Here is an 18118-nt window from a genome sequence, read left to right as displayed (position 1 = left end):
GCCTCCCGCTCGGTCCTGCCTGCCCTTTCCCGTCTCTGCTGCTGGTGCATTCCCTCACCCCCCCGCATATCTCTCAGCTGCTCCCCAGGCTTATTGCTGCTTCTTTGGGTAGGAGGAATCTGTCCATCTCCCCTCCCTGCCTTGCTTTCCTCCCATGGAGGCCCTGTAGCCCAGCCTTGTTCTTCTTCTTCACACCCCCAAACCTTGGGAGACCTTCCCGACCCCCGACCCCCCTCCCCAGTCCCCATCTGTGCCCTGACCCTGTCAGGCACCAAGCCACCCCTCCACATGTGCTTTATCAGCCACTGGAACTCCCTCTGCCTATCCAACCCTTCTTGATCCTCCTCTCCCCCATGTCCAGGATTTCAGAGGACCTAGGTGAAAAGTGGTGGGTTTGGGAGGGGCACCCAGGCTTCTTCCAAAGATCCCTTTCCTGCAGAGGAAGGACACAGGAGGGAAAAAACACAAGCTGGAGGGGTGGCCAGGGTGTGCTGCAGGGGGATGGGGGCTCCAAGAAAGAGCCTTTTGTTGGGGAGAGCACAGCAGAGGAGGGCAGACAGCAGGACAGAGAAGATGGCATGGGGGCAGCTCAGCACCTCCTGCTAACACCCCAGTTTGCATCCTATAGATTTTAAGTTCTCCCTTGTGACTGGGTCACCCAGGGGAGCATTCAGCTGTCATTCTCGCTCTCCTGGAGTGAGAAATCAGGGTGCAACTAGAAGCCTGTTTTTGGAAGAGGCTGGAGGCTAGAAGAAGAAGTGGGGGGAGGGGGTCCCTTGCTCTGAGATGTCTTGGCACAGGCTGGGGAGCAGGTTGGGTGCTGCAGGTCAGCACTGACATGCTTTGGCAGGCCAGCAGGAAAGATCAGGGTGGGATGTAGCAGGAGATGCTGCGGGTTAGGATTGACTTGCCTTGGAAAAGCCACACAGAAAGTGAGGGGGGGGGGGTTATCCAGCTGCCTGCTGGCACCAAGCCTTGCTCAGCCACCACTGTCACTCCACTTTCCTGCCCACTGCATTCTGGGGCAGAAGAAGGGTCTGAAAGAGAAAGGTGCCCCTATCAGAGCACATACCCCTTCCCCCAGCTCTCCCAGGTGCCCACCCATGCATGTGAGTCTGCTGTTCCCTTCCTGCTAGAAGTGAGAGCAGTTATCATTTGGGGGACACCACAGTGGGGGGGCCTCCCATTTGAAGGTCAGAATGGGCCCAGCTGTTTGCTGGTCCTGAAGCTGGTGAGTCACTCCTGGGTTGCCTGCGCAGGGTCACAAGCTGGGGACTTGGCTCTGTGAAGCCAAGAGGCTCTGTGCAGCAGGTGCCTTGATCATTGCTCCTTTCTGAGAGGCTTTGGCTCCCTGCATTCACTTGAGAAGATAAAAGAAGAGCCTTGAAGAGGACGGTGGCTGTCCTGATGTGTTTACCAGTGCTAGTGGGGCAGTCTGCTATGCCTTGGTTGCTGGGATGCAGAGCATTAAACATGCCTCAAGCCATGCTAGCACCGTATTGGTCTCCCCCGTACAAGAAAGACATGGGCAAACTGGAGCGAGTCCAGCAGAGGCCACCAAGATGGTTGGGCTCTGGAGCAAATGAGGTACGAGGAAAGGCTGAGAGAAATGGGTCAACCTAGAGAAGAGAAAGTGAAGAGACATCTAACTGACTTCTCGGACTCTCTGAAGGGAAGATGGAGCCAATGTCCTCTCAGAGGTGCTTAGGTACAGGATGAGAAGCAATGGGCACAAGCTAAAACAAAGGAAATTTGTATTAGATACTGGCAAAAATCTTCACCATGAGAATGGTTATACCTTGCAACAGGGACCAGAGAGGGGTGGGAGTTGCCATCCTTGGAGATATTCAAACCTCACCTGGATGAGACACTGAGCAACCTGATTTACTGGCCATGCTGTGAGCAGCTGTTGAACCAGAGACCTCCAGAGGTTCTTCCTGACCAAAATTATTCTGTGATTCTGAAAGCCCCAGTCTGTAACAACCCAGAAGTGACCCAAGAGGTGAAGTAGACCGATGCCCAGAGGCCTTAGTTTCAAGAAAGCTCAGCTCTTATGTTGGACAAGCAGACATTGCTTTTTGCAGGTCCTTGGCCCAAAGGTGGGATATGGAGCTCTGGGGGATGCTGGGAACCCATTCCACCTGAGTGACTGGAAATCCCAGCCCACAGGCTCCACTCTGCAATGTGCTCAAGTTGCTCAGCATCCTCATATACCCTGACAAAGGACAGTGCTGCAGGTAGGCCTTTCACACCAGGTAGGATTGGACCCTGGTATATCAGTAATGGTTTTCCTGAAGTTCCAGGTGGTCTGTAGGTGGCAATAAGATGCAGTTGAGGAAGCCAAACCAAAGGCCACTATTGATAGGGCAAATTGGATTCTCTTGGCCAGCCATACATAGGAATGAATCCCCCGACTCTTCTGCCTGGGATGGATGGAGGTTGAGACACAGGCTCAGCTCAGCTCAGAGAAATCCTCTGTAGTCGTCATCTACTTTTGAGCATTTTTAGGACATGTGGGGACAGGCCCTGTTCAGCTTTTGGGTGACCCAGGTCCCTTTGCTCCCTGTAGGACACAGACTTCATTGGCAGCTCATAAAGAAGATATCTCCAGTCCTGCCTGAGGGGGGGGGGGGGAATTTTCTTGCCAGCCCAAGGCTGCAAGGGAAGCTGGTTCCATGGCTGGTGTCTCATTCTTCTTGAAGTAAGAGACCTCAGACCTGAAGCAGAAGAAGGGTTAAGTCTCCATTATCCTGAGAGCTGAAACTTGTCCTCTCCCAGCCACCTCCTTAGCACCCCCTCCATGTTCTGTGAGTATATTTCCATTCCTGGAACTCTGAGAAGTACTGTGGGGGTCGGTGGGCAGGAAAGTCAGGCTGAGCAATGCTGTGATCCTTGGATGGGGGAAGAGAAGAGGCCTTGGGAGAGAGAAGGTGATGTCGCTCCTCTGTCAGGCACCATGTGACTCATCTTGGAATATTGCACAAAATGTCTGTGTCTGCAGATTTGAAAGGCTTGGAAAAAATACCTTAGATGGACATACTTAAAACAGAAACGGACTGAACTTTATATTCAAAAGGAGGTAGAGGTGGTTTGACTGTAAGGCCAGAGAGCTGCCACAAGAAGGAAATGCTGGGGACAAGACATTTAAAGGCATAAGGACCCATGGCTTGAGGTTAGAGCCTTGGACAACTTCATGAGTTGAACAGTGAGAGGGGATCAAGCCATTAGAAATGTTGATAGCTTTCTGTCTTTTGGCGTCTACAGATCCATGTGGGACAGAAGATTTGGGTTCATCAAACCCATGTTTCCTGGTGTACCTGGACAAAATGGGAATATCAGCTCTGGGGAGAAGGGTTCAGGTTGACCTCACATTCTCCAGCAGAGAAACCACTGCAGCTCTCTCCTCTGTGCTGGTGATCCCAGAAGACACTTGACCTGCTCCATCCTATGCGAAGCAGGTCCTGTAGTCACAAGAAAGTCTCCTGTCATCTCCTAAAGGGCTCCAGGGAAGGGACCATAACACTGACAACCTTCCTTGGCAAAAGGCCTCCATGGTCCTGTGCTTAGACTCTTTCCCTTTTCGTGCCTCCTCTCCTCTGCTCTGCTCTGCTCTGCTCTGCTCTGCTCTCCTCTCCCCTCCCCTCCTCTCCCCTCCCCTCCCCTCCCCTCCCCTTTCCCAGCCTCTCCCATTTCCCAGCCTCTGTCCTTGAGGGTACTTGGCTGCATGCTCCACTCTCCAGGAAAGATGGACCTACTTTTGAGGCACATGCCCACTTTCCTGGTAAAAAGCACAAGCGGAGGACATATCTGTGGGCAACAGAAAGGTTCCTCCTGGTTTGGTTACATGGAGGAGCAGCGGCCACACACCCACCTGCTGCACAGCATGGTGTGGGCATGCACTTACAGTGGAGGTCACCTCAGGGAACCCACTACAGGAGACCACAAGGGCAGGAGGCTGAATTAACACACCAAACTCTGTTTGCTGCAGAGCACTTTCAGGTGAACTTAGAAAGATGCCTCAGTGCTAAATAGCAGCCAGGGATATGGGAGTTAAAAGGACACAGGCAAGAAGGCAGAGAGGTGGGAGTTGGGGTTGATGTTCCTTTGTCGCTCTCCCCACACATCTCCCTGCATCAATGTCCAAGCAACAAATTTGTGCATGCATCTCGCTTCAAACTTCCACATCTCTGGGCTGGGTTGGTGGCTCTCAGGATAGAAAGGGAGGAAAAGGCATATTCTCCTTTGTCCCCACTACTTCTCTTTAGTTATCAGTTCCCATGGACCCATCCTGGGTCTTTGGGGATGCCTCTCTGGAGAGGAAATCCCAGTTCTTCCAGTCCTGGGCAGGTATGGGAATGTTTCCTCTTTGCAGTTCCCCCTCCATTTCCTTTTGCCATCCTCATTCCTAGGCTAGAGACCCTCTCTACCATCCCACTCTCCTCTAATGCCTTCCAGGGACTGTGTGGCCCTCCATGATGCCTCGCAACATCCCTGTCTGCTCCTGGGAGCTTTGCAGATCTTCCAAGTCTCCCTTTCTCCCCCACCAATCCTACTTCTTCTCTCTCTGTCTGGGAGATCAGTCACTGAGGGTGTCGACACGTCCAACTCCCCCGGGAGGATGGGGAGTGCGAAGCTGGGGATGTTGTTATGCTGCAAGGAGGCAAAGCTGCCATGAGCAGGCGCTTTGATCTACAGACAATTACAGACGAGTGTAGGACCTCGCTTCGCTCAGCCGATAAATAATGGAATTCATGTGTTGACACAGACAGATTCCCCCAAACTGTCAGCAAAAGGGAGATGGAGAGAGAATGAACAGGGAGACAGAGTGACTGGAGGGAAGGGGAGAGGAGCAGGGAGAGAAAGAGAAGAGGAGGTCCTGTGGGAAAACAGGGAGAGATGGCAAGGGAGAAAAGAACAAGTCTGGGGATGCAATGCTGATAGAGGAAAAAGGCTAAGAAGAAGAAGAAGGAGCATGTGGAGAAAGGACAGCGACAAGGCACACATATTTTGTAGAGGGGAAGGAAAATCAGACAGGAAACGTGGGTAGAAAGGGGAGGGGGGAGTGATGTACACACAGTGGGCTGGAAGCAGAGAAAAAAAAAATCTGAGGGTGGAAAAGAAAGAGGAGGAACAAAGACATGCCAGTGCCCCCTGGGCTCCCCGGCTGCCTGGTAGATCACACACTCTCAAGGGCAGGGACCATATTCCTGCTTCGGGTGTGCGCAGCGCTCTGCAGAGGCGCCCTGACCCCCCTGAGGCTCTCAGCACAGCAAAGCCATGTAGCGGGAACATACATGTGATTTGGTCAAATGATTCCCCCGGTGCGCAGCCAGCAGCAGAAATTTGCTCTAAGATCACAGCTCCCCGAAAGGCCTCCTGTGGACACCCTGTCCCCATGTCCCCCTCCCCTGTTCCCCCCTGCTTCTCCCCATCACCCTCCCCATCTCCCTATTGCCCTGATCCTTCTTCAGCCTGAAGCTGTTTGTTCTCTGGCTGATGATGATTTTTACTTTTGTCAGAACAAAGAAAATGCCTCTCCTTTGCTCTTGGGCCCTGCCACAAGCCTCCCACGCTCATGAGCCCTTCCACTGAGCCCAGCAGAAATCATCCTTCCAACAGCCCTCCAGCCAAATGTGGGAACAGCTCTGACAGGGACGGAGTGAGCCACCGGGGCTGTCCCTGTCCTCCCCATCTGGAGCACTCAAGGGGACCATCACTTCCCCCTCAGCCCCATTTGTGGCCTAACCCAGCCCAGCCATGATTGCTGAGTATGGAGAATGGCCTGACCTGCTCGGATTTCCAGGACAAGCACCATTTTGCTGCCACTGTCCCCTGCTCTCCACTTGGCTCTTTTCAGAAAATCACAGCCTCCAAGCTCTGGAGGGGAACTGAACACCTCTCAACCCAGGGAACCCACACCCGAGTCTCCCGCACGCCCCCCTCCCCCCAGTGCAGTCCCTCTATCCCTCCACTCTGCCTTCTTTGGAAATGCAGATTCCAGTCGGGGTTTGGACTGTTGCCCTCACTGGTACATAGCGATGTCTCCCACAGGGACACGTTCCTCTCCTGGGTGAGGAAAGCAGGACCGGTTGCATCCCCAGAGCTGGCTGGGCCGAGGGCCAACTGCAAGTGTGGCAATGGAGCTTGGGATGTGCTGGGAGGATGCAGAGCAGCCTGGGGGCACTGGCGAGTGTGCCACCTTCTCTGTCAGCCTTGCAGGAAGCAGAGGCCACTGATCCAGCTGGATCAGGATGACACTTAGGGAGCTCTAGGGGTGTCCCTCAACACCCTTAGAGTGTCAAGCCAACAGGCTGGGGGTACAGCAGAAGTACTAGCCCCAGGACTACATGGGAGGGTTGACTGATGGGGCACGGGAGACCCAGGAGCCTGCCCTCATGGCCTGGCCCTGCCTACATCCTCTTCCTCCCCCGCACACATCCCAGCAGAGCAGGGGTTTGATGGCAGATCCTCCTGGCACCGTGTTACTGGGTCAAAGTAAAGCAGGAGGGAGGTTTTATGGGGATGTCTCCCATGGAAGTGATTTAGCTTAATGATGGCGAATGGCAAGAACTGCTGCCTAACTGGGGCAGCGTTAGCATACGGCCTGAGCAGTGGAAAGACTGAAGCCCCTGCCAAGCACTTACACAGCAATTTGGGGGGAGGGGGGAGGAAAGGGAGGGAAACGGGTACAAATTGCTAAAAAAGCTGGTCTCCTAGTGTCAACATCGCCAACAAAGTCACTGAGGCACATCACAATTCCACTGGCCAAGGCACAGTAACGCAGGGGGCCAGGCTGGGAACCCCCCTTCCCGTATATCCCTCCGGGTCTCTGGTGCAGGGCCAGACCCAGTTGTTTTACTGGTACGGTGGGAACCCTGGGCTGAATCCAGCTGCTGCTGCTCCAGTCCTGAATGCGGTCTGAAGAGAGAGACAGGCCCAGCCTTGCCCAGGCAGGACAGGGGGAGAGGGCAGGGATGCGGGGGCACAGAGCAGCCCCCTGAATGCCCCTGCCAAGAAGGGGGGCAGCAGCAGCATGCTGCACGTGGCGGGGCTCAGGCACTCTGCGGGGTCTTCCCTCCCCCTGCCCTCCCGGCACAACGACAGGGAAGTGAACGGCTGGGGGAGAAGAAGCGGCGTGAGCAAAAGAGATTTTTGTTTTCTCTGGGGTCTGCCGTGACGCTTGAGCGCTTCCCCAAGCACCTCCATCAATATTTAATTTCACGGAGCAGGGATAGACTCGCTCAGGCTGACCACAGTCCCCAGCTCAGCTGGGACTGAGCGGTGTGCATATAGGTCTGCCGAACCAGGAGATCATCCCCACAGGGTTGAGGGGCTGCATGCCATGAAGAACCACTCCATGGCCAGGCCAGGGTGGGCCCTGCACCCCTCTGCCCAGGCACGGAGACCAAGCACCGAGCTGGCTTCAGGCAGATCAAACCACATTCCCAGGGAGATGAGACAGGGTACCCTGGCCTGGACATGGGAGACATGAGAAATGCCTTTCCTTGCTCTACCAGCCCCCATTCAGCCCAGTACAAACCAGTAAAAGAGCTGCACCAAAAGGGGGCACAACCGTGGGAACAGCGAAGTTGGAAGGAGCAGGCACAGAGCATCCCGGGGCTGTTTGATGGTGAAGGGAAGCAGCAAGAAGAGTTGCTAAACTGGACCCTGCCTCCCCCTAGATAAAACCCAAAGCCACCACTGTCCCACAACGGTGCAACCCCCCCCTCCGCCAGCAGGGTTACAGCTCAGCATGGAAACAAAGGGAGTTAACGAAGAGCCATGGAGAATCACTGCTCTGGTGCTGGGGGTGGTGAGCAAAGGGTTAATCTCCAACAGCTGTAAGCAGCACTGGGAGCTAAGGGTTAACGCAGAGTGTGCAGGGAACCTTATCTGTCTTCTCTAAATATTATTTCCTCCCATGAAACCAGCTTTTCATCCTTGGCTAGAGGCAGCTCCCGCTGCTGGGAATCCGGCAAGAGCTTGTATCTGCTCCTGCACACGCCACTGCTCCCAGCAAGCAGCCAAGACAAAGAGCTGTGCTCCCCCGGAGGCAGCAGCCCCAGCGCCGGGACCGGGCGGCACACAGGGATGCACAGGGATGCACAGGGATGCTGGCACGTGTAGGCAGCTGCTTCAGCCAGCGGATGCAGATGGCCTCAGGCTTGGGTTTAGGTAGAAGGCTTTTAGTGAAGGCTGGGGAAGAATCCTGTTAATGAAAGCCCTCTCCCACCCCGCTGCACTGCGGAGGGATTTCCTCCTCCTCGCCGACCAGGCATACAGAGCGATGGCGATGGCCAGGCAGAGACAGAGTGGGACCTCCAAAAGGCTCAGTTGGCCCTGAACAGGCTTGAGCCCAGCAACCAGAAGCTGCACGAGCCCTGCCACCTCCCCCAGGAATGGAGAGGAGGGCGTTCAGGACATCCCCTTGGGTGTGCTGGGATGAACGAGAACCAAGGGATGCTCCACAGGGAAACCAAGGCAGCAGCCATTGACACTGCTCCAAGGTCACAAACCAGGAAAGACGAAGGGTGCAAAGCAGCCTCCACTGGCCCATCCTGCATCTCAGCAGCATTAGCCCAAACTGAACTAGTTCAGGCTGCAGTGAGGGTCCGTTTGGCTGCAGAGTTGGTGCCTGGGGTAAAATGGCTGCTGCTAAATCTTGTCTGAAATATCCTAAACTTTTAATGTGTGTGGAACAGCACCATGGCAGCATCCTTTCCCCACCCCGGAGGGCACAAAGGCACAAGCGTCTCCTCTCTCCCATTCAGCTGGAGCCATGTGCTGCAGTCTGAACAGCACCAGGTACGTGGCTGGAATGAAAGTCGCCTTTCCAGCTCGTATGCTGAGGGAGTGTTTGCCGAAGTCAAAGAATTGCCGAGTTGAAAGGGTCAAATCTCCAAGGACAGTTGTATCTGACTGGCTATATATCATTTCAATAGCATCTTCAATGGGGATTATAATCTGAATTGAAGTGGAAAGACCCGAGGCAATGAAGCTGTCAGCAGTCTAAGATTAAGGAATTAAAACAGCAGCAAAGCATTATAGGATTTGTTCTAGACGTATTGGAAAGAGAAGGCTAAACACACTTCAGCCTTCCTCGGTAGGAAATTTCATAAAGGTACAGAGAAGGGCAAGAACAAGGATCCCATCAGTATACATAAAAGAGTGAGAGCGGAAAGGGAGACAGAGCTATGAAAACCCAGCCGCACAAGATGTAAATCTTAACTGGAGATGGAAATGATTCACGCAAGGTTTGACCGAGGTAAATAAAAGCAGCAATGAAGGGGATTTAGGGAAGGGCAGAGGTGAAACGACACTCAAAGCCAGTAGACAGGAAAGAAATGAGCCTTAATATATTGGCTAGTAAATTCTGGAACACAGCCCAGTCCGCTCTGGGATTCCCTAATGGAAATGCAGGTCCCCAGTTGTCCTCCCCTCCCTCCCTCCTGCCCTTTTTACACACATTTCCAGCACTACTTTAGAAAGCAAAGAATGAGGGCAACTGTCTGCCCAGGGGAGTTGGCAGCTGAGCAAGTATCGGCTGAGGGAGAGGCGGGGGACAAGCCCTGCCTTCGCCTCCATCAAGCGCTCCAAGAGACCACCACCAGCTTTGCATACCTCAGGAGATGTCAGCCACTCTTCTCAGCAAGATGCAGAAGCTCTCAAAACAAAAGAGGAATGAAACTCCCACCAAAAGACCAATTAAAACTATCAATTTATTTATTTTTGGCAAATTGCACACACTTTTCTGCCATTTGCTCTATCCTAGATCAATCCTGGGGAGAAACTTCTCCCTTAGATTAAAGACACCATAGTTATGCCATGAAATGCAAGGAAAACCAGGAAAGTAAAACAGTCAAATCCCTTATTGATAAAATACACAGGAAAGTTTCGGCAACTCAGACTCCAAGCAGCTACCAGCTCTGCTCAGCACAAGCCATAAAGATTCAGGCCGTACAAATCAGCACCACTCACCGTGGCACATTTCCTTCAGTTACATGATCTGAAAAGAAACGGAATCACTCCCTGCATCTTGAACACACAGCCCCAAAACAACAACGCCCATTTGACAACTAGAATAATTCTGAGTGATGCCGTCTGTACAGAACTGTAGTACTTTATTGACACAAAAACATACCCAGCAGAACATTTCCCTGCACACACAAGGCCACAGAGCACAGTGATGAGTAGCCAGATCTAGGACACAGAAGGAGATGGGAAGCTAATGACAGGTGGAGCTTGTTCTGCAGCACAGGTAGAGCGTGGAATCAGTTTTCAATTCCTCCAGCCAACTTCTACTGGGAGATTTACATACAAGTCCTCAATCAAGTCTTTAAAGAATTATCCAGAATCCCCTGGTAAAAACAATCTGTTTCAAGAAAGAGGAGAGTCCAGAGCTGCTCAGTGATTCTTTTTGGTTGAACCAAAACCGGAGAAACCCATCACAGCTGCCATTTCATCATCCTCTTCAAATGTCAAGTCTTCCTCTGCCCTCCTTTTCTTCTCTCTCTGCTTCTCCTTTTTGTAGGCTTTGGCTTTTTCCTCCTGCAGTGAGGAAAAGATAAGCAAAGTAATTTGAACCTGCTTAGCCGACTAAGCTTTTGAGACTCTGGGCACAGTCATCCCAAGACCTACCCAGCACCCAAATCATATCTGAGGAAATAAAATAGCCAGAGGGAACCATGGACTGCAGTCTCCCAGGAGGTCTCCCACTGTCTACAGACGCCCAAGAGTGAAGTCACACACACAGCGGATGTGGTCAAAGAGAAGTGTCATGAAATTGTCAGCTCCTGCTTCAGAACAAATGTCAGAGGCTTCATCTGGAATCAACACCGAGGCGAGAAGGAGCTGTTTTTAAAGCAGGAGGTGTTTCCCTTGTACCAATGCCCTGTTCCGACGACTGCAATGTTGAATGTCACTGCCTGATGCCTTTCAGAGTGGCAGAGTGACAGCTGCTCACTGGAACAGAAGCTGAGCGCTGAGTGGCCTTGGGGGTTTTGGCATCAAAGAGTTTGCACTGCTCTAATCAAAGTGTTTCACTATGCAAGGATCACAGGCCGTGGAACAGCACCAGGCTTGTACTGGGTCGCGTAGAAGCACAGCTTTGGCTCCCAGCTTAGCAACTGCTCCCACCATTCCCATCACCGTTCACCACTCGGCAACTACGGAAGACAGCCATGCCCTGGAGAAAGCTACACCACAAAGTTGCTGCCAATTTCTTTGTTGCCGTACATTGATTGGCAGCAGCTTTTCAACCCACAGCACCCCCTGCACTGCTGGGGCATCTGTCTCTTACCTCCTCCAAAACAGATTAGGCTCAGCAACACCAAAGCCTGCTGGAGACAGAGCACAGGGCTGCTTTTTATGCTAGGACTCCAGCAGCATCCCTAACAGGGCATCCAGCTGTGCAGCAAAGCTCGGGGCTCAGACAGGGAGACTCAAACAGGCAGCAATTCTAATATTTGGCTTTTAAGTGACCGCTGATCAAAGAGAAGCATCCACAGTAGCTCCCCAGTTCTCAGGAGAACTTTGTCAGCTGCTTTTCCAATGAATTCAATCTTCATTTCATGAAACTACCATTTAAGCCCAGGTTTGAGAGGGATTTGATATCTTTCACTGCCTCCACACACATCTGGCAGCACATCACACCCCTCACAAGCCTCTTCCCCATGTTGGGAGGCCACACAGGGGCAACGTGCCACACGGAGAAAGAACCTCAACAATCCCAAGGACCGTGTTGAGCTTCAGGACCACAGGGGACAAATATGTGCTCTGATAAGCAGATCTATACAAGTTCAAACACAAGGAATGGGAGATACAAAACAGGTGCACTGTCAGAGCTGTGCTGCTCTCAGTGGGAGCCTGAAGCATCAAAGGTTATTCTTGCACATAAAGAGGGAAAAGGATTTCCAGGGAGACCAGCAGAGAATTAAAGAAAACAAACAAACAAACAAAAACAAACCAAGCAACCAAACTCAAAGCAGCATACCAGAGGCCCATGCTATCAAGAACAAGACATCTGCTGAACAGAATTAGGAACTTGAGCTGCTTTATGAAACATGTTTCTTGGGGGTCCACTGAATCAGCAGTGCACTGTCATTGCCCAGGCTCACCTCCTCGCGGAGCTCCTTCATCCTCTCCTCAAAATCATAGTCCTTCTGCTTCTCCTCCATCTTCTTCTTGTTCACCTCAAAGCGTTTTTTCACCTGGTCCAGTGTGGAACGCTCCACCCTCATGGACATGCCCAGATTCCTCTGATCTAGAGGAAAAGGAACGGGGCCAGCCATGTTCAGCAATATTCTTAGCCTTTAAAGCTCTGTGCACAGCCTCTTTCCTGACTCCAATTTAACTATCTCAGCATGGCATCATCTTACTGCTTGCCATCCATCCCCTTAAAACAGCTTCTATTACCAGACTAAACTCAGGCACAGGCTGTACACGGTCATTCACCCCAGAAGCTCGGTGCTGCCAACCTGACCTAGCTGCATTGAATCCCAGTCCAAAGGGTGAGCAAACAACCACTGAAAGTACAGGCAGCAGTTTTGCCCGCCATGTTCCTGAGTGCCAGAGCCTAGCACACCACTGTACAACCACACAGCCGTCAGTATGAAGGCCCAGAACACGTATGAACAGCCTGGAGCATTGCAGCAACCCTCTGAGTCAACCAACCCTCCAGCAACCCACAGAAATTATCCTTACGTTTTTTGCCATTGATGTGATCCAAGAAGTTAATGGAGTCTTTCACCACACAGTCGCACACGTTACAGTAATACCTGACAGGAGAGAGAGACATTAGCTCCAAAGCATGGGACAAGCTTCGCTTCACAGAACAACTGCTTAAGAACATCTGAAATGCAAAATCTACACATCATTTGGACCCACTGGTTCTAACCCAGACTGCCGCTCTAGGCTAAAAATCAAACCAGACCAATGTCAAAGGCAAAACTCATCAGCATTACAGAAGCAAGCACAAGCCCAGCATTATAAACTGAATTTCCATTGCATCACCTGGTCTCAGAGTCACTGGAGGACCATGGGACAAAGCTCTTTTACCCAGGACAAGAGGGAAGTTACTTCCATTGCAAAGAGCCTCAGTGAAAGGAAACGTGCAAGGCCATGCCCCGGATTTACAGAGCTACCCGAGTTAACACTGGAGTTGCCACTTCTGACCTTGATGCCTATGCCACTGTGATGGAGGATAGGAGCCAAGACCCAAGCTGACCCATCACTAGGGCAGCCGTGGCATCTTCCCCTTCCAGTTGCAAGGGACAGGGCTGGATGGACCCCAAGACATCACAGGGCTCAGCTGCCCTCCCCCAAGGCAGGACTGGCCAGGCAGCCCAGGTTCCCACCTCAGCTCCCAACTGCGGTCTGCTCTCACCTGGCTGAGGGGTAAGTCCTCCCACACCCATCACCTCTCAGGAGCAACTCCCAGCTTTAAACAGCACTGCTCCAGCCCTCTGCAACAGCTACTGCTGCAAAACCCCAGCCAGGGCCTGCACTTCCATCCCTGGATTCTGTATAGGGCAGTGCATCTCCTTGGGCATTGCTGGCTACTTGGCTATGCCAGCGAGTCACTCACAGGCTTACTCTTGTAATAGCACAACCTTAAAGCATTTTTTTTTAGCCGCTCAATGGCTTAGGATGAGCTAAGAATCCTTTCAGCGTTTGGCCAAACTCAACTCTCACAAATAGCAACCAAACACCATTCCCACGGAGAGGCCTCTGGCTGTTTCTCTCATTCCCAGCACAAAGGTATCAAAACCACAGACCCAAATCAACAGCAGTTCACCTCCTCCTGCAAGCAGGCCTTCTGGCTAACAAAACCCAAGCGGGCAACAGAGACCTGTCTCAGCTGCACTTTCACAGGAGGGCGAAGCAGCACCGATATCGAGCAGTAACGCTGGCAGGGGCTCAGCCTGCTGCATCTCTTCCATACACCATCCCAGAAGGCTCCGTTTAGGCGTAACACTGTACAGCGCTATCTCACCAGGCTCAAAAGCCAGGAGGAAATCACTGCCTGGTACTCTCTAAGGATTCACTGCTTTACCAGAGTCCCCAGGTCTTACCAACACAACCCTGACTCCAACATAAAGACCACAACCTACCCTCCCATCTCTGACTGGGGGGTAGTTTTGGTGATGACGATGGTCTTCCCCAGCTTCGATTCCAGGTCCACCTTATAGTCTCGGTGCCGCAGGAGTTCCCTTTTGACAGGCTGAGCTGGTTTGCCTACAACATAAGCAGAAAACCCAAGTTCTCATCAGGAAAGGTCAAGCTTTACATGCTGGATTTCGTGTTGCCCTCAGTGAAGAGGGGCCCACCAGGAACCTGAGACGTATATGATTCGTTTAGGAATTATACATTTTTGTGAAGAAAGGGTTCCATTTCCTCCTCATTGTGCAGGCCAGAATTAAGACTCTTATAAACAGAGAGATCAGTAAGGCATCTTCAGCTCTGATTTGGGTCATCCCCTGAGATTTTCCTGTTTCTAGAGGCTGATCGTTCCTCCCCCTCCACAAAGAATAGGCAGACAGAGGCAAAGGTTCTCAGTAATTGCTTTTGTAACAATTATATTCAACAGCAAGCACAGGAAAAAGGATCAGAGCAAGCCAGCCTTGAATTGCTGTTAATTCCCTTTGGGACCTTACTTTTAGCTGCTCTCTCCCTCTCAAACTCAAAGGGTTTGGGTGACTCACTGCCAAATGAGCAAAGCTTGCCTGGAGTCAGTACACTACCCACCATCTTTCTTTTCTCTCTCTTCTGTGAGCCGCTTCTCTGCAAGTTTCTCATATTCATCTTTGTCCCACTTTCGGCGGAAGTCCAAGTTCTTAGTCTGAGAAGGAAATAAAGTGTATTAACATTTGTTATACAGTTTGACTAGCTATGAGGAGAGATTGGGGGGAAGAAGTGGAATCATTGGGCCTGTGATGCCACAGCAATAAATTAAGGGCACTACACTATATTCCGATCTCCTCTGTTTTCATACCCAGAAACTAAGGATATAGCTTAAGAGAATAATACTCAGCATGCCTATATCTGCTTCTTTCAGAAGGATTTCAAAGCACTGAGCAAAGTAATGAGTTTATCTTAACAGTTCCTGAGATGATCATTTGAAAACCAGGCACGAACGGGATTTAAACTGTCTGATCTAAGGACTTAGAAGTGCCACCCGACAAAACCCAACACAGCCATTAGCTGATTATACCTGCTTTTTCCAAAGCCAATTAAATGCAAGTTCCAAAAAATCATATGAGGAGACCATGAAACACGACATGAGCTACAAAGAGCTTGATTAAAATATATGCAGAAGCACAAAAGGATGTATATACCTCCTCTCAAAGACATCGGCAGCATGTATTTATATTACAGGAACCACAGCACTGAGTTTGCTGTTAAACTCACAGCAAACTGTCCCATCCCCATAACTCCCCCATTCCAAATTTCAGACAAGTAGGGAAAGGAAGAAACATCTTCAAGACAGACTGGCTCTTAACCAGCTCCCCAAAGCACTTGAAACTGGGACTGACAGGATAAATTGCAGGAACAGAAGCAGAGTTCAGGCGAAGCTGGCAATGAAGGTATACAAAGACTATTCTTTCTGCAGTTAGCTCTGTCACCGCCTGTCATATGTGGATTTTTATCTAGCTACCAACACTTGAGGGCAAAAGCGACCTGAGAAGAACCCCTTTTCCACCCACATCTATTCATTCACTAAACTGGCAGAGTCTCTTCTTGACATCTGCGTGTCATATAGTGAAGGCCACAAAGAAAAGGTCCAACACCTGGTAACAGTCAGGGCTTACAGCTCAGACACTTCTTTACTTTCTAAAGAAGGTAATTCTCAGATGATCAGAAAGTTGCATTTCACTTGGCATGGCAGAGGCGGCAATAGGTTCTCAATTTCATATTGAGAATGAGGATGGCTGTATTTTAAACCACCTCTGGGAAAAAAAGGACCCACATACACCCACCACCTTCTCCAGCTTAGTCAAATCAAGAATCCAATCACAATCCAAAGAAAATAAATCCCATTTGAAGTTACAGCAGCGGCAGAATCATTTAAGGTTTTCTCCTCTGGCAATCCTTCGAATGGAACGAACAACTACTGATAAGAATAAAAATGCCTTAGAGAAATGTAGAAAAATTCTCATTTATTCCCAGAGCTTCTTAAGCACTTTAAGTGTATCATAACAGGTTTTATTAGCCACCCTGAGCAAAGGAAAAAGAAATTATCATACGGTGTAAATTAATGTTTCGGGGTGTTTTCCAGAATCTAGCTTCTCCTGCACACTGGCATATTATCACAAATCAAAGCTGGTTGGAGCCCAGAGAGGAGGAAATTTACTTGCTGCTTCACTCTCTGGTTATAATAAAAGGAAAATAGTCTTTCATAGATCTTTACCAGTCTCCTTAGGCCAGACACAATGAAACAAATCAAATCCAACTGCGAGCTATCTGTAGCAAGATTTTAGCTATACACTATCCAAAGAAACTTTCCTTAATTGGTCCAGCGGAAGCAAGAGTGGCTGCAAGCCCCAAAATCTTTACCTAACAACTGCTCAGGGTGACATACAGTATTTCCCAAATAAGTAACAACAATTAAAAACTGAATTGTGCTCCAAAGCCTCCTGTTTGCTGCAGATGTAGACACCGAATGATCTGTTCAGTATCAAAGCCTATAAAAGAATTCAGTAATCTCAAGTTTGTCTCTAAGCAAGAAGAACACAACCACCAGCAGCTAAAAATAAAACACAGGCTCCAACCCATTCCCCAGCAGACATCCTGTTTCTTGCCCTCTCTCAGCATTGCTCACTTCTCAGCAAGTGGCTTCAAGTGATAAAAATATTTGCAAAGAAAGTAGAAAAACACAACCCCTGGTTCTGTGGTACTGACAGCTGTCTTGGGTATTACTGGAGATGCTTACAACAGCTTGGCTCTCCAGTTCAGTTGTACAAATGGCATCCCCCTCAGTCATCCAATCCCAATAGGCTCCAAACCAAATCCTGCAGGATCTGAATGGGCAGAAAGACCTCACTGCCACAATACACAGATCAAGCAATGCCAGTAAAACAATCAAGTTAAGCAGGAGCCATCAGAGACTTGAGGACCACGACCACGGGAGGGAAGGGTTCTCTATGCGGGGCAGACAGCAACAAGTAGCGATTTTGGCAGGACAGCAGGAGAGCCAGCTGGGATAGGGGCAGCCATTTCCCAAAGAAACTGAAAAGAAGCCGGGCTGGACGAGACGGGGAACAGAAGGAGGGAGCTGCCTCCACACCCCATCCCCAAGCCTGGGGAGCCCCTGCAATGGGCCAGTCTCCCCCAGGAGGATAAAGGAGGGGGATATCGCCCCCCCAGGGCTGGGGCAGGCACCACTCTCTTCACGAAGCCTAGCAGAAAGTGGGGCTCCCCAGCCCTCAGAAGGGGGCTCGGGGCGGGCTCCATCCCCCCTTTCGGCCACGAAGGCACCGGGGCTTCTCAGCGCAGCTCCCCGTCTCGCACCGCCCGCAGCCGGGGCACGGCGAGGGGGACAGGCGGGAGCGGGGACGGGGCCGCGCCGGGACCCGGCCTCCGGGGCACCTCACACCGCGGCCTGCCAGCAGGCCCCGAGCGCGGCCCGCCTGCGCCGGGGGCCCCTTCCCCGCTCCGCCGCCACCCCGCACCCCGCACCCCAAGAGCGGCCCCAGCCGGCGCGGCCCAGCCCCCAACGAGGCCCGGAGCCCACGGAGAGAAAGGGGAACGAACCACCATAGCCGCGACACCACCACCTACCCCACTGCCCGACGCCATGTTGAGGATGCAGGCGATAAGGGAACGGAAACTGTCGCGCTCTGCCCGCCTGAGTCGTAAAGCGAGGCAGTCCGCCCAAGTACCACGGAGGGCCCGCCGCTTTGGCCTAGAGCGGCACGGGGAAGCGGCGCGGGAATGGTCACGTCACGACAGGGCTAGCCTCAGCCGCCTGCGGTTGGCTCTCCGGCCAGAGCGCCGCGTCTCTATGGTTGCCAAGCGCTGCGCGCCGCTCTAGCTGCCCTATCGCCTGCTCTCGTGCCTAGAAACTCTATGGCGCCGGGGGCGGACCCGCCGGAGGCACCCGCTCCACGCTGAGGGCGGC

General features: G+C 51.7%; 1 protein-coding gene across 1 annotated transcript; it reads right to left on the bottom strand.

Annotated features, from left to right (window-relative positions):
* Positions 1 to 9700: 9700 nt before the first annotated feature.
* Positions 9701 to 17887, bottom strand: ZMAT2 (zinc finger matrin-type 2). The gene is made up of 6 exons (XM_026067881.1): positions 17779 to 17887; positions 14746 to 14839; positions 14112 to 14235; positions 12703 to 12776; positions 12117 to 12262; positions 9701 to 10548 (listed from the first exon to the last, which is right to left on the bottom strand). Exons 1-6 carry the CDS (start codon positions 17794 to 17796, stop codon positions 10405 to 10407), a joined length of 600 nt encoding a protein of 199 aa, XP_025923666.1. The 5' UTR covers positions 17797 to 17887; the 3' UTR covers positions 9701 to 10404.
* Between the last annotated feature and the right edge of the window lie 231 nt (positions 17888 to 18118).

Source organism: Apteryx rowi, unplaced genomic scaffold, assembly GCF_003343035.1.
Source record: "Apteryx rowi isolate R43461 unplaced genomic scaffold, aptRow1 scaffold_264, whole genome shotgun sequence".
Taxonomy (NCBI): Eukaryota; Metazoa; Chordata; class Aves; order Apterygiformes; family Apterygidae; genus Apteryx; species Apteryx rowi.
This window is presented reverse-complemented; position numbering and strand designations above follow the sequence as displayed.

What these genes read in the sequence shown, in the direction of transcription:
- ZMAT2 (XM_026067881.1), bottom strand. An exon ending in TCACATCAATGGCAAAAAAC is followed by an intron (nt 12,263 to 12,702) that starts GTAAGGATAATT and finishes CTTTTCCTCTAG; the next exon opens with ATCAGAGGAATCTGGGCATG. An exon ending in TGAAGGAGCTCCGCGAGGAG is followed by an intron (nt 10,549 to 12,116) that starts GTGAGCCTGGGC and finishes TCCTCACTGCAG; the next exon opens with GAGGAAAAAGCCAAAGCCTA.